A 14311-nucleotide genomic window follows, 5' to 3' on the forward strand; every position below is an offset into this window, starting at 1 on the left:
TTAGCAAAAATGTCTTATGTGCAAGAGTTGATACTCCCTGGCGTGCTGTTTTTAAACTGGATGATGGCGTTAAACCTGACTGGAGGTCTTTGTATAAACCACCCTTGACCAAGAGAACAGGTGATTTACAATGGAAGATCATTCATGGCGCTGTTGCGGTTAACGCTTTTGTTTCAGTTTTAAACCCTGAGGTTGACTCTGGATGTCCTTTTTGCTCTACTAGAGAAACCATTTTTCATGTGTTCATGTGTGATTTTGTTACATTTGAATGTATTTGGTGCTACAAGGAGGCTCTGTGCTCTGTTTTTGAGGGTGAATTGATTTTTGTGCTGTGAGTTTTTCTTTCTTTATTGTTTATTTATTTTTTTTTTTTTACATATATGCTTTGGTGTAGAAGTCTATGGTAAATAGAGGTAATGTCTTGTATACTGTATTGTAATAAAAGTTTTGTTAAAAATCAAATCAAATCTCTCTCTCTCTCTCTCTCTCTCTCTCTCTCTCTCTCTCTCTCTCTCTCTCTCTCTCTCTCTCTCTCTCTCTCTCTCTTTCCCTTGTGTTTTTCTTGAGCTCGCGCACCACACAGCTATATAGGCTTTACTATATTTTGTTTAATAGTCCACCAATAACATACACTGAAAAAAAATATTCGTTGAATTTAATAATTTTTTTTATCGTAAGTGGTTGCACACAATTGATTTTAGCACTAAAGTTCAACTTAATGCATTTGTTTAAATGTAGTTAAAATCAATTGTGTGCAACCACTTACGATACATTTTTTTTTATTTAGTTCAAAGAAATTTTTTTTTCAGTGTACATTTACTTAAAAGACAGCCTTCTTTTTTTATCCCTATTATATTCTCTGTTGTCAGTGTTTCTTTGTCTGGACACAGACACTGTCATCACATTTGTAATCAGAAACCCTGAGCAAAAATAAAGTTTTCTTTATTTCTTTCCCCCGTATTTGCGTGATAGTAAAAATACTTTATTATTATTTTTCTCTTTGTTCTTACAGGCTTTTTGCAATATTTTTGTGAAAAGGTTTTTTTTTTTTTTTTTTTTTTTTCATACACATTCTCACTTAGCTGGCATTAAATAAGGTAATAGCGCTTTTTTTAAAGCACATTTTAAACATAATGATTTTATCATTCATTTAGTTTTAATTACAAGAATTAAAAAACAGAGAAACTTAATTGTAAAATGTTTTATTTTGATTAGCTCCATTTGTTTTTATTAGTAGTACAGCTGATGCATCAGTGATGTTTTATTCTCCTTGTCACACACACTTAGGCAAATTCATCACTCCATCATTACAGTATTGTATTAGGGGGATACTGCCTATTAAATATTTTCCCCTCTGACATGCAAAGGTGATTTTATCCTCATGTGCTGAGAATATCTTTTCCCGTCCACCCCATCGCACCTCTATTCCTCTTTTATCCATTTCCTCCACCGTCACTGAACAAGGCTCTGAAACAAACAACATCTCACTGTCACTGTTACAATATACATTCATTGATTCATCAGAACCAGAACAACTACAAGATTACATCAAACTTACAAATAATAATAATAATAATAACAATAAATACTGTTAGAAAAGACTCACAAATCTTTGTTGTATAGAGTGTCCATACTTACTTAAACACATAATAATTCCTCTCCATTCGCCATGTTCACAGGTCAAGTATTTGGAGTAGGGGTGACGCTCATCCAGTTTGTATTTATTAAAGCAGACGTATTCAACTCTCTCCCCTGAATTGTATTCAGGTTTTGTCATTTCTTTTGTATCTCCAGAGTCCACTTGTGGTGGAGGCCCACATTTTTCTGAGGGCAAAGCAAAGTTAGTTAGTTAGTTATTCATTCATTCATTCATTCATTCATTCATTCATTCGTTCATTCGTTCATTCATTCATTTATTTGTTTATTTTTAAACTCTTTTTAGATCACCAAAGAAGATAATAACATAGAACATGTTATAAATGTAATGCACATTTTTAATATGAGAATTTGTGGTCATTTTTCTAAAATGCTTTAAAATGCTTGGGGATCAACAAGTTAATCATTTATCAAAGACAAAGATGTCAAAGTTATGGGGTTCCATTTGTGCCGAAATTATGTCGACATGCTATCTGTCTATGCTGTGTGTCGTCTTCCATGTCTATGTGTCTGTTCACTGTCTATGTCCATGTCTGTCTGTCTATGCTATGTGTCGTCTTCCATGTCTATGTGTCTGTTCACTGTCTATGTCTATGTCTGTCTGTCTATGCTGTGTGTTGTCTTCCATGTCTATGTGTCTGTTCACTGTCTATGTCTGTCTGTCTATGCTATGTGTCGTCTTCCATGTCTATGTGTCTGTTCACTATCTATGTCTGTCTGTCTATGCTATGTGTCGTCTTCCATGTCTATGTGTCTGTTCACTGTCTATGTGATTGCCCACATGACTCAGCTTTTGTCTTTGTCCACTCAACTTACTCCTGTCATCTGTCCTTGTCGTTTGACTGTGTCGTCTTGCGTGTCAATGCTGCATGTGTCATGACTATGTGTTTTTTCATTCTGTTGTTGCTATGTGTCGTTGCTATGCGACGTTTCCCTCTGTCGTTGCTATGTGTCGTCTTCCATGTCTATGCTATGCGTCGTTACTATGCGTCGTTACTATGCGTCGTTTCCCTCTGTCGTTACTATGTGTCGTCTTCCATGTCTATAACTGTCTATGTCTTTGTCAACTCAACTTACTCCTGTCATCTGTCCTTGTCGCTTGACTATGTTGTCTTGCTGTGTCAATGCTGCATGTCATGACTGTGTTGTTTCACTCTGTCGTTGCTATGCGTCGTTAGTTACTATGCGTCGTTACCCTCTGTCGTTACTATGTGTCGTCTTCTCTCTCTTGCTTCATATTGTTCATTTTAGGTTAAACTCCCTTTAAGAAGCTTTTTTTTTTTAAACATGCTTTAGGAAAAAAAAAAAAACTTCACGTACTTTCAGTTAAGATGGTTCAAAATATGTATACAGTTATAAATACTATATTTATATAGTTTACATTTGATTCAAATAAACGGGGATATCTTAGTACATGTAAAGCGTAAACATTGTTCGTTTACATAAATTACACACAGCAAGACGACACAATCAAACGACAAGGACAGATGACAGGAGTAAGTTGAGTTGACAAAGACAAAAGTTGAGTAGACGACAGAGGGAAACAACGCATAGTAACGACGCATAGTAATGATGCATAGCATAGACATGGAAGACGACACATAGCAACGACAGTGAAACGACGCATAGCAACGACACATAGCATCGACAGAATGAAAAAACACATAGTCATGACACATGCAGCATTGACACGCAAGACGACACAGTCAAACGACAAGGACAGATGACAGGAGTAAGTTGAGTGGACAAAGACAAAAGCTGAGTCAGGTGGGCAATCACATAGACAGTGAACAGACACATAAACATGGAAGACGACACATAGCATAGACAGACAGACATAGACAGTGAACAGACACATAAACATGGAAGACGACACATAGCATAGACAGACAGACAAAGACAGTGAACAGACACATAGACATGGAAGACGACACATAGCATAGACAGATAGCATCACGACATAATTTCGGCACAAATGGAACCCCATACTAAGTCACACCTAGCTTGTGCACAAGTAATATTTTCACTGTTTGCTTATGTTCTTCTTGAATCAAATCATAAAGTATATTGTGGTGAATTAATCGGTTGGGCATTGGAAATGAGTGAGATTGAAGAAGATTCACAACACTTTCAAACTTTTAAACAAATATTTAAAATGTAGCGTCTTTATTTTGTTACATTTAATTTGGAGAATCATCCAATCAGAATGAAGTAAAATCAAAATTCTGATAATTTCTATAATAATAATGAGAATAATAATAAGTGATAGTAATAATAAATAAAATCAATTATAATAATCATTAATGATACAAAAATCATACCAGTGCATTGTCGTATTCCTGTCCATTCAGTCTGGGAATTACAGGTGATTTGTACAGGCTGCTCTGGTTCAAACCCAGGACGACATTTATATTGTATTCTTGAATTGATGTTGTAGTGTGTTCTCTGATCTCCCACAATCTCTGCATTTGGGATATTTGGTGTTGCACACATTTTTACTGTAAAACAAAAATATCCATCATTCTAATTTGAATTCAAAATATATGCACAAATTGTAAGATTTAATATCAGCCCATACCACGACACAGTGGTTTTGGTGTCCATCCGTCTCGTGTGCATGTGGCCTCTGCTGACATTTTACCATATCCATCCATGCAATTGTAATATTTTTTTACTCCCAATTTCATATCTCCCCAGAAGTAATATCTTGGGCTATACACATGCTGGTCATATGGAACTTCACATCTAATTTCTGAAACAAGATTTACATTATTTTAAGAACATGCATTAAGTTCATCACTAAATGCAGAACTGTTTCTCTATAATCTTACCCGCACAAACAGGCTGATAATCCCACTGCCCATTCTCTTGACATGTAAATGAGTTGATGGTTTCTTTTGTTTGAAAGCTCCAGTATTTTTCAGTGCAGGTGATCTCCACACTTTCTCCAGCTCTGAAAATAGTTTTTCCCTCTGGGTTGATCTTTTTTACTCCGAATGTGGTTGACTTAAGCTCACAAGTTACTTCTGTACAAGACATAATTATGTAGAAATAAGCTAAAATGGGAAAAAAATATAGCTTCCCATAAATAGAGTTCAATTTGAATAAGTCCCTAAATAAGTATAAGCACATTTTTTATTTATTCTGAGAACTATTAGATATATTTGGTAAACTATTATATGAAAATTAAGCAAGCTATTAGAAAGTAGTTATTAGTAAGTAGTTTTTTTTAGCGCATTTTAGTTACCAAATAATAATGATCAGCAAATGCTGTTGCCTCATGATTTTCCCCAATAAAAAATATATAAAAAAACCTTGATTAAAATCTAGAAAACAACATCAGCTGGACACTTTCTACAGCATCACAGGAAGAAAGTAAATAATCTCATTCCATTTTCTCAACTTTTACAAATATTGATATGTTGACTTCTGAGAGAGAGAGAGAGAGAGGGGACTTGCTTAGTGGCGGTTGATTGGCTGCCATTGTGTTCAATGCACACTCCTGCTCTGATAATGAAGCCCAGGTTCCCAGGCCTCTCTGCTTGAACACCGGTGTACTGCAGTTGGATTTTCTCAACGCTCGCTATTGTTGCCTGAAGGGCCGTAACTATATTTTACTACCACACAGTGTGAATGTGTGTTCTTCAGCTATCTGTGGTATCGGTGTTCATTGTGGTTGCTTGCTTCTAGCCTCGGCAATACCCATCCTGTGGTTCTGGCGTTGTCCTGAAGACTGTGTGGCTATCTTTGAACCTCACTCAACGCTCGCTGCTTGCTGCCTGGAGTACCGTAACTTTTTCCTGTGGGTCTGACGACTACCGTGATCCTCTGGACGTGTCCGTTCAACTGCTTTGAGGGAGGACAGCTGGAGCAAACTACTGAGAAGCTACCCAGTCACTGAATCTTAAAGGAGAACTCCGGTCAATTTTAACATTGAGCTCATTTTTTGTACATTTGGAGTGCTGTCAATACAGAGAACAATGGCAAAAATCGGTGTTGCCTACACCGAGTTATTCTATTTTTAAAATTTGCACCCCTGTTGACTTCATGGGGCAAGTTTTAAACCTGCTTTTAACCTCTTAACATCCTTGATGTGTCATTACAAGTGCACAGGTCATGTGAGTGATTCCTTCTGACTGAACACGGTGAATCTGACTGCAGTAGATGTGAAAGATATGAATAAAAATGATGTTTATTCAGCCAGCGCACATACCTGTATTTACATCCTGTTTTCGGTCGAAGTCCACAGTAGTCGATTGTCGAGTTCACGCGCATAGGTTTAGTTACCTATGATCACGCGCGTGAACTCCACAATCGACTGCAGTCAGATTCACCCGCTTTCACTCCAAATTTATCACTCACATGACCTGTGCACTTGTAATGACACATCAAGGATGTTAAGAGGCTAAAAGCAGGTTTAGTACTTGCCCCATTGAAGTCAACAGGGTGCAAATTTTAAAAAGAGGATAACACGGTGTAGGCAACACCGATTTTTGTCGTTGTTCTCTGTACTGACAGCACTCCAAATGTACAAAAAAATTAGCTCAATGTTAAAATTGACCGGAGTTCTCCTTTAACCTCTCTCTAAAGGGTTTCAGAGACTTGATTTTAGTGAACTCTTTCCTCTACGTATCAGTGTTTCCTATTTAGTGCTTGCTGGCCCATTAATAGTGTATTTCTTTGTATTCAACCTTGACTGTCTGTTGGGTTTCTGTGGCTGGGTTGGTCACTAGGTGACATACTTGCTTTATTTTAATATGCAGTTTTGAATTTAAGGTTAATGGCTATCTAATTTAAGAATGTTTCAGTGTGACACTACAGTTCCCTTTCGTCAGCAGGGAACTCCGACGCCTCGTCGGGGGAGTTCCCCTGACGAATTGGGATCACGCTAGGGAGACCAATTGCCTTCGAGTGAATTAAAACGAGCCAATGATCATTGGCATGCAAGGTTTGCATTCCGCGGCCCGCCTACCAGTGCGGGTATAAGGCGGAATCAAGCACATACACAAATGCTTTCTGCTTCGGAGCCGACCGGTTGTGTCCTCTCTGAGTGAATGAGTTTTAAGATTGTATTTATCTTACGCTCTACGAGTCTGCTGTTTCGGGAAGGGACCTCTCTGTGTTGGTGAGACGGCGTTTCAGCGACCGCGCGATTTCCTGTCTGCCGGCTGCGTCTACACACTTGTTAATTCAAAAGCTGTTTTTACAGCTGGTAAACGGTTGAGTGCGCACAGCGGGCTTGCAGTTTCCCCGCTGTGTCGCCGCGTTGGGTCCCTGTGTGCTTCAGCACAATAAAGAGAGTAATTTCTTCCTGAAAGAGCAACACGAGTGAAGATCGCGTCCTTTTCAGGATGACATTTCACTCGTGTGTTTCTGGATGCGATCGTTCCTGTCCTTATTTGTCGGCCACGTTCATTGTTTCACGTGCCTAATCAGTGTGTGAAACTGCGTTCGTGGGTGGTTCATGTTCTCTCATGAGTGCATGACCACGTCGGCACGTTGTTCGTCTCCCCTTTTTAAAGGCTCGAGCCGCTCAGCATGCCGTGTGCCGTCGAGCGCCGGTTGACAGCGTGGGTTGTCACGGCAACCCAACGCGCGTCGTTCGGCGCTCAAGATGCGTGGTCAAGATCAAGACTCGCGTGCCTCTATGAGGTGAGTCCCTTTGCTTGTTTCCCGATCTAGTTTCTCTTCTGGTGCACCAGGAGAGGGCTACTTTGGCAAATAACATTGGTGATCTGAGGGTTACAGTGCGGAATGTCTCGCCAGGTGAAAGACCCTCACGAGCTTCCCACTCCTCTAGCGCATCACAAACATGCTGAGACTGTGTTCGTGGGTGGTTTGTGCTCTCTACATGAGAGCATGACCACGTCGGCACGTTGTTCGTCTTGCCTGAGGGCTTGAACGCTCAGCGTGCCGTGTGCCAGCGATGGCCACGTTCACTGTCTTGCATGCCTGGTTGACGGCCATGATCGCTGTTTCACATGCCTAATCAGTGTGTTGAGACGGCGTTCATGGGCGGTTCATGTTCTCCCAGGAGTGCATGACCACGTCGGCACGTTGTTCGCCTCCCCTTTCTCGTAAAGGCTTGAGCCGCTCAGCGTGCCGTGTGCCGTCGAGGCTTTGAGTGGGATTTTGGTCCTTATCATGAGGGACCAAGCATTTCATTCGGGGCCCCAGGGGAGGACAGATGTCGATTGCTACATCGGAGAGAGGGCTGTTATACTCTGAAAATGATGCTGAGTTCCTACTGTAATGGTGTGTTCTCATGCTGAAGGTTCAGACTTGACAGCCACACTTCCTGGGTCTAAAGTGCCTAGATGTGTGTGAAAAATTTTGGCAGTATGGAAGTATTTTGGTGCCAATATGGCAAGCCAAACATGCCTAAATCTGCAGAAGTTTTTCCTCTCTCACTACCCCTGCACATTCAGTGCACGTGGGTAGTTCTGACGCGGAGTAGAGCTGCGCTTTATGACTGGCCGTGATTAGTCACAGCGCTGGCCTTCGGTCAGACGATGTCCACACTGTGGTCCAGAAGCGCCTTAAAACCAGCCCGCTCGGAGTTCGTTTCCCCCCCAGCAAAAGGAGGGGAAATGACCCTGAGAGGAGCGACCCAAAGAGTGTGACGAAAACTGCTCTTTGGGAGTGTGTGTCATCACCACTCCTTCCCCCGGAGGAGGGCCGGGTGGAGAATCCTTTGTTAAATTTTTCTAGTTTCTGTTCCTCCGCCGACCAGCTGGTCGGTGGTACCCAAAACCTAAAAAAGAGCAGTTTCTTCCTCCTCTGGGTCATTCACGGTTGGGACTGCCGAACATGCAGTCTCTCCCGCTCAAGAGTAGGACGTCAGTGTGCGCCACCCTCGGGTCTCGCCACTCTCAGTCCTCTCTCCCCAGCTCTCAGATAGCAGTGGCGCCACCTCGGTCACGCCACTCCTGTCTGTCGCTGGGCGGGAAGGCGAGACCAGCAGCCGCCCTCGGGCCTTGCTCCTTGTCTCCTCCCCTTCCCTCGCCAGGCGACAGACCGCAGCAGAACACTCACGGGTCTTCCCTGCCGTCTGTCCCCCGGTGGAGGCAGGTAGGTGTTCTTCAAATACACACCCAGACCCCGCTCTCGGCCGCCACAATGCCACCAGAGCCGTGTCCCTGCCCTCCACCTCGCTGCCCCTCCGCGGGTACGCCGGTCGTGCGGGTGGGCTCGTTGCGGCGGGTTCTCGGAGCCTGGTTAGAGCTCCCGAGTCCGTCGCGCTGGCTCATCCGCACCAACCGGCTCGGCTATGCAATTCAATTTGCACGCCGGCCTCCCAAGTTCAGGGGCGTCCACTTCACCCATGTGCGTCCAGTGGATGCCCCGGTCTTGCGGAAAGGGATCGACGTCCTACTGGCGAAGGACGCGATCGAGCCGGTCCCTCCAGCCGATATGAGGTCAGGGTTTTACAGCCCTTACTTCATTGTACCCAAGAAAGGCGGTGGGTTACGGCCAATCCTGGATCTGCGAGTATTGAATCGGGCCCTGCACAAGCTCCCGTTCAAGATGCTCACGCACAAACGCATTTTCGAGTGCATCCGTCCCCAGGATTGGTTTGCAGCGATCGACCTGAAGGACGCGTACTTTCATGTCTCGATTCTTCCTCGTCACAGACCGTTCCTTCGGTTTGCTTTCGAGAGTCGAGCATATCAGTACAAGGTCCTACCCTTCGGGCTGGCCCTGTCGCTCCGTGTCTTCACGAAAGTCGCGGAGGCGGCCATTGTTCCCATGAGAGAACAAGGCGTTCGCATTCTCAACTACCTCGACGACTGGCTCATTCTGGCACACTCGCGAGATGTGTTGTGCGATCACAGGGACATGGTGCTCCGGCACCTCAGTCAGTTGGGGCTTCAGGTCAACTGGGACAAGAGCAAACTATCCCCTGTGCAGAGGATCTCTTATCTCGGTATGGAGCTGGACTCGGTCGCCCAGACTGCGCGCCTCACGGAGGAACGCGTCCAGTCAGTGCTCAACTGCCTCAAGTCTTTTCGAGGCAAGTCAGCGGTTCCACTGAAACAATTTCAGAGGCTCCTGGGGCATATGGCAGCCGCAGCCGCAGCCGCAGCCGCAGTAACGCCGCTCGGTCTGTTGCATATGAGACCGCTCCAGCACTGGCTTTGCGATCGAGTCTCGAGGTGGGCGTGGCAGAGCGGCAAGTTCCGGGTCAGAGTCACCCCGAGCTGTCGCCAAACCTTCTCCCCTTGATTGGATCCTGGGTTTCTACGGGCTGGAGTGCCCCTAGTCCAGGTTTCCAGGCATGCTGTGGTTTTCACAGATGCTTCTGCCAAGGGCTGGGGGGCCACGTACAAAGGGCATGCAGTCTCGGGTCTGTGGACGGGGCCCCAGCTGCATTGGCACATCAATTGCCTAGAGTTGCAAGCAGTACGCTTGGCCTTGTGTCGCCTCAAGGGGTTTCTCAGACACAAGCATGTACTGGTCCGTACGGACAGCACTGCGACCGTTACGTACATCAACCGACAAGGTGGTCTGCGCTCCCGTCGTATGTCGCGACTCGCCTCCCACCTCCTCCTATGGAGTCAGAAGCATCTGAGGTCGCTTCGTGCCATTCATGTCCCAGTGGAGTTCAATTATGTGGCCGACGAGCTTTTACGTCAGCCTCCCCTTCCGGGAGAGTGGCGACTCCATCCCCAGGCGGTCCAGCTGATTTGGCGAATCTTCGGAGCCGCACAGGTAGACCTGTTTGCCTCTCCGGACACGACCCATTGCCAGTGGTATTACTCCCTGACCGAGGGAACTCTCGGCACGGATGCCCTGGCACACAGCTGGCCCCGGGACTTACGCAAATATGCGTTCCCCCCAGTGAGCCTTCTTGCACAGACACTGTGCAAGGTCAGGGAGGACGAGGAGCAGGTCCTTTTGGTGGCCCCGTATTGGCCAACCCGGACTTGGTTCCCAGAACTCATGCTCCTTGCGACAGCCCCTCCCTGGCCGGTTCCTCTGAGGAAAGACCTTCTCTCTCAGAGACGGGGTACTCTATGGCACCCGCGTCCAGACCTCTGGAAACTCCATGTCTGGTCCCTGGACGGGACGCGGAGGTTCTAGATGGCCTGCCACAGGCAGTGGTAGATACCATCTCTTCAGCTAGAGCCCCCTCTACCCTGTACCCTCTTGGGACTTAACTTTAGTGCTTAGAGCACTTCAAAGTCCTCCTTTTGAGCCTTTGCTGTCAGTCGAGCTTAATATCCTGTCCATTAAGACAGCGCTCCTGTTAGCATTGGCTTCCTTCAAGAGGGTAGGGGATCTGCAGGCTTTTTCGGTCGACGAATCGTGCCTAGAGTTCGGGCCTGGCCTTTCTCAGGTCATATTGAGACCCAGGCTCGGATATGTGCCCAAGGTTCCTACCACTCCCTTCGCGGACCAGGTAGTGAACCTGCAAGCGCTGCCCCAGGAGGAGGCAGACCCAGCCCTAGCTTTTCTCTGTCCTGTCCGGGCCCTCCGGGTTTATATAGACAGAACGCAAAGCTTTAGGACCTCAGATCAGCTCTTTGTTTGTTACGGAGGCCAGCAGAAGGGGAAGGCTGTCTCCAAGCAGAGGTTAGCCCACTGGCTAGTGGATGCTATCACCAGGGCTTATGAGTCCCAGGGTGAGCCCTGCCCACCTAGGTTGCGGGCTCACTCCACTAGGAGTGTTGCCGCTTCCTGGGCTCTGCCACAAGGCGCCTCGCTAACAGACATTTGTAGAGCTGCGGGCTGGGCGACACCGAACACGTTCGCTAGGTTTTATGGCCTACGTGTGGAACCGGTTTCCTCCCGAGTACTCGCTACGGCCAGTAATTAGAGGGAATAGGTGTGTCGGCTTGCGACGCCATTCCGTGAGCGGATACGTGCGTCTTTTTGCTCCGTTGGTTACCCAACAAACGGCTAACCTCGTGAGTTCCTCCATCACCCCCTCCGGTGCCAGGCGTTGCGGACCGCCCGGCACCAGGTCTGCTACCTTCAGTAAGGAGTTGCTAGTAGACTGGGTGTTTTTCCAGTGGTCCCTGCGGCGACCCATGATTGCCACGTGCAGTTCAGCCGTGTCTTCCCCTTGACAGACTCATTCTGTCGTCCTTGTTGAGTATGCTCCTCACTCCTCCGGACTGGGACTACCTTCAAGGACTGCCATATGTTTCACTACCCTACGTGGTTAGTACATATGTGTATTGAGGGCCTTCCTCTAGGCTGCCTCAGCTTCCGCAGCGTTCCCCCCCATTATATCCTTGGGGTCGGACACGCTTTCCCAGTGTTATCCAATATCCTCTGATTGGGTCTTGTGGAACAGCAGTGTGATTCCCTAGCTAGCTCCCACAAAATTTCTGGAAACTGCTGCAGGGCTGTAGCTTAGCTGGGCGCTGGAAGGGGCCAGCACCATGGCGTTTTGGTAGGGATCCCAATTCGTTAGGGGAACTCCCCCGACGAGGCGTCGGAGTTCCCTGCTGACGAAAGGGAACGTCTCGGTTACATATGGTAACCCTTGTTCTCTGAGTCCAGGGAACGGAGACGCCTCGTCCCGTCGCCATGCTGCTGTACCTTCGCGGAGGACTGGACACCGTTCGGCTCCTCAGCGAAAAGCGATGGTGTATGTGCTAGATTCCGCCTTATACCCGCACTGGTAGGCGGGCCGCGGAATGCAAACCTTGCATGCCAATGATCATTGGCTCGTTTTAATTCACTCGAAGGCAATTGGTCTCCCTAGCGTGATCCCAATTCGTCAGGGGAACTCCCCCGACGAGGCGTCTCCGTTCCCTGGACTCAGGGAACGAGGGTTACCATACGTAACCGAGACGTTTTTTTTTTTTTTTTTTTGCATAATGAAAGCTATATGGATAGAATGATTTTAGTGTTATTTCACATATTAATAGTTTATTATGTAACATTGGTGTATTACCTTCACATTCTGGTTTCAAAGTCCAGCCAAATTTAGCACATCTGGGGATTCCCTTCCTAGGTTTGAACCCTGGTGAACATCTGTATTTTAATATGGCATCTTTCTGGTATTCTTGCATTTTCTCAACAACATCACCATTTGGTATATCTGGTGCTGTGCATGTTATCTCTGTGTGAAAAGCAAGGGAAAGAGGAATAGTTAAATTGGTGCTTTGAATAAAGCTCAGAAATCTGTGAGCATTGGGTGAAGATACAAATAAACAAATAAACAATGGAATGAACCTTTGCACTTTGGAACGGGGTGACTCCATTCGCCCGTCTCAGTGCAGTGAATGTCACTACTTCCGTCTATCTTTTTGTCATTAGATACACACTCAAAGTGAATAACATTAACATAACTTCCCTCCTCTGTGTTGCCCGATGCAATCACATCCCCATCTGTGCGAATGGCTGGACATGTCACAGCTAGGCAATAAAATATAACAAATTAAAAATAAAATAACCAACAAACCAATCACTCAACAAATTATTTTAGTTATAATTCACTATAGTTCTGAAGTTTATGACTGAGAGAAAATCAAAAGAAATCAAAAATATCAGAAGAAGAAAAAAGAAAAATAGTTACTGAAGAAAGCGTACCTTCACAGATAGGGAGAGTATTGTCCCATCCTTGAGCTCTGCAGGTACGCTGATTGATTCCGCTTGTTATTTCAAACCTGAGAACACAAGTACAAGTGCACACTTTTTACAAGTACAAGGAGTGTTAAACTGAAAAGGACAGTATGCATGTCATACAAGAGAATAAAAAGCATAAATCACATTTACCCTTTCTTGCAAGTATACAACACTGTTGCTCCAAAAACAAACTCAGATCCTGATATAAGACTAAAATCACCATTTGGTGTGACCCCTGGGTGACTGCATTTTTTCTCTGCAGAAATCAAACAAGTTTTACTCTGCATTGTAACATTGATTTAATAACCAGAAATGATGTGGTCATTGGTGATGTGGATTAGACTCACTTGCACATGGTCGCTCAATGGGTGTCTTCCACTCTCCTTTTTCACATTTTAATCTATACATTCCAGTAAAACCTGTCATGCAGCTCAGCCTCACTGTTTCACCATCATCGTATGACTCTTTCGCAACTGGTTCTGTGTTTTGATAGTTAATATCCTCTCTACGACATTCTGAGAAACACAAACAAATGTTACACAAAGATGTAACTTTGTACATTAAATGCTGAAGCACATGCAAAACTAGGCAACACTTTCTAAATCTACAGTTTGAGATGTGCATATAATATAACATTTATATTCAAGTCAATAAAATCTAAATTAAAAAGACAAAAAAATTGCTTGCCTTGACATCGAGCACAATTTAAGGAAAACAACCAAAAGGCGAAGCCGAGGAGTTTTACAGGAACTCTCATTTTGATCTCAATTCACAAGTATCTTTGTTGGTCTGTCTCTGATACTCTTGTCTGCTTGGGGATCAACAAGTTAATCATTTATCAAAGTCAAAGAGAGGTTTTTCTTACACCAGACCACTCTGTGCACAAGCAATATTTCATATAAGTGAAAAAAAAAAAAAACTCTTATCTGATGCAGCAATTCTTATTTGCCATTTAAACACACCAACAGAAATGTTACTTAGAGAAGTCAAAATTCTTGAGTCATAGTTGTTCAACACATGAACATGAGGCAAAGGTTCCAACATGCCATGTTCACCTCTGAACTCTTTAATT

The 14311-nt window shown here is 44.8% G+C and overlaps 1 protein-coding gene across 1 annotated transcript; it reads right to left on the reverse strand.

Moving 5' to 3' along the window:
* Positions 1 to 1187: 1187 nt before the first annotated feature.
* On the reverse strand, positions 1188 to 14060 carry LOC308702076 (complement factor H-like). Its single transcript, XM_081384698.1, has 11 exons — positions 13927 to 14060; positions 13587 to 13754; positions 13390 to 13495; positions 13204 to 13280; positions 12847 to 13029; positions 12566 to 12733; positions 4488 to 4682; positions 4235 to 4408; positions 3978 to 4154; positions 1639 to 1824; positions 1188 to 1467 (listed from the first exon to the last, which is right to left on the reverse strand). The coding sequence occupies exons 1-11, from the start codon at positions 13994 to 13996 to the stop codon at positions 1274 to 1276; spliced, it is 1698 nt and encodes a 565-aa protein (XP_081240824.1). The 5' UTR covers positions 13997 to 14060; the 3' UTR covers positions 1188 to 1273.
* Positions 14061 to 14311: the final 251 nt, after the last annotated feature.

Source organism: Scardinius erythrophthalmus (assembly GCF_964197995.2).
Source record: "Scardinius erythrophthalmus genome assembly, chromosome: 14".
Taxonomy (NCBI): domain Eukaryota; kingdom Metazoa; phylum Chordata; class Actinopteri; order Cypriniformes; family Leuciscidae; genus Scardinius; species Scardinius erythrophthalmus.

Coding starts and splice junctions, on each gene's coding strand:
- LOC308702076 (XM_081384698.1), bottom strand. CDS start 13,996: ATGAGAGTTCCTGTAAAACTCCTCGGCTTCGCCTTTTGGTTGTTTTCC. Junction 13,755..13,926: donor AAATTGTGCTCGATGTCAAG/GCAAGCAATTTT, acceptor TGTGTTTCTCAG/AATGTCGTAGAGAGGATATT. Junction 1,468..1,638: donor AGGAATTATTATGTGTTTAA/GTAAGTATGGAC, acceptor TGTTTGTTTCAG/AGCCTTGTTCAGTGACGGTG.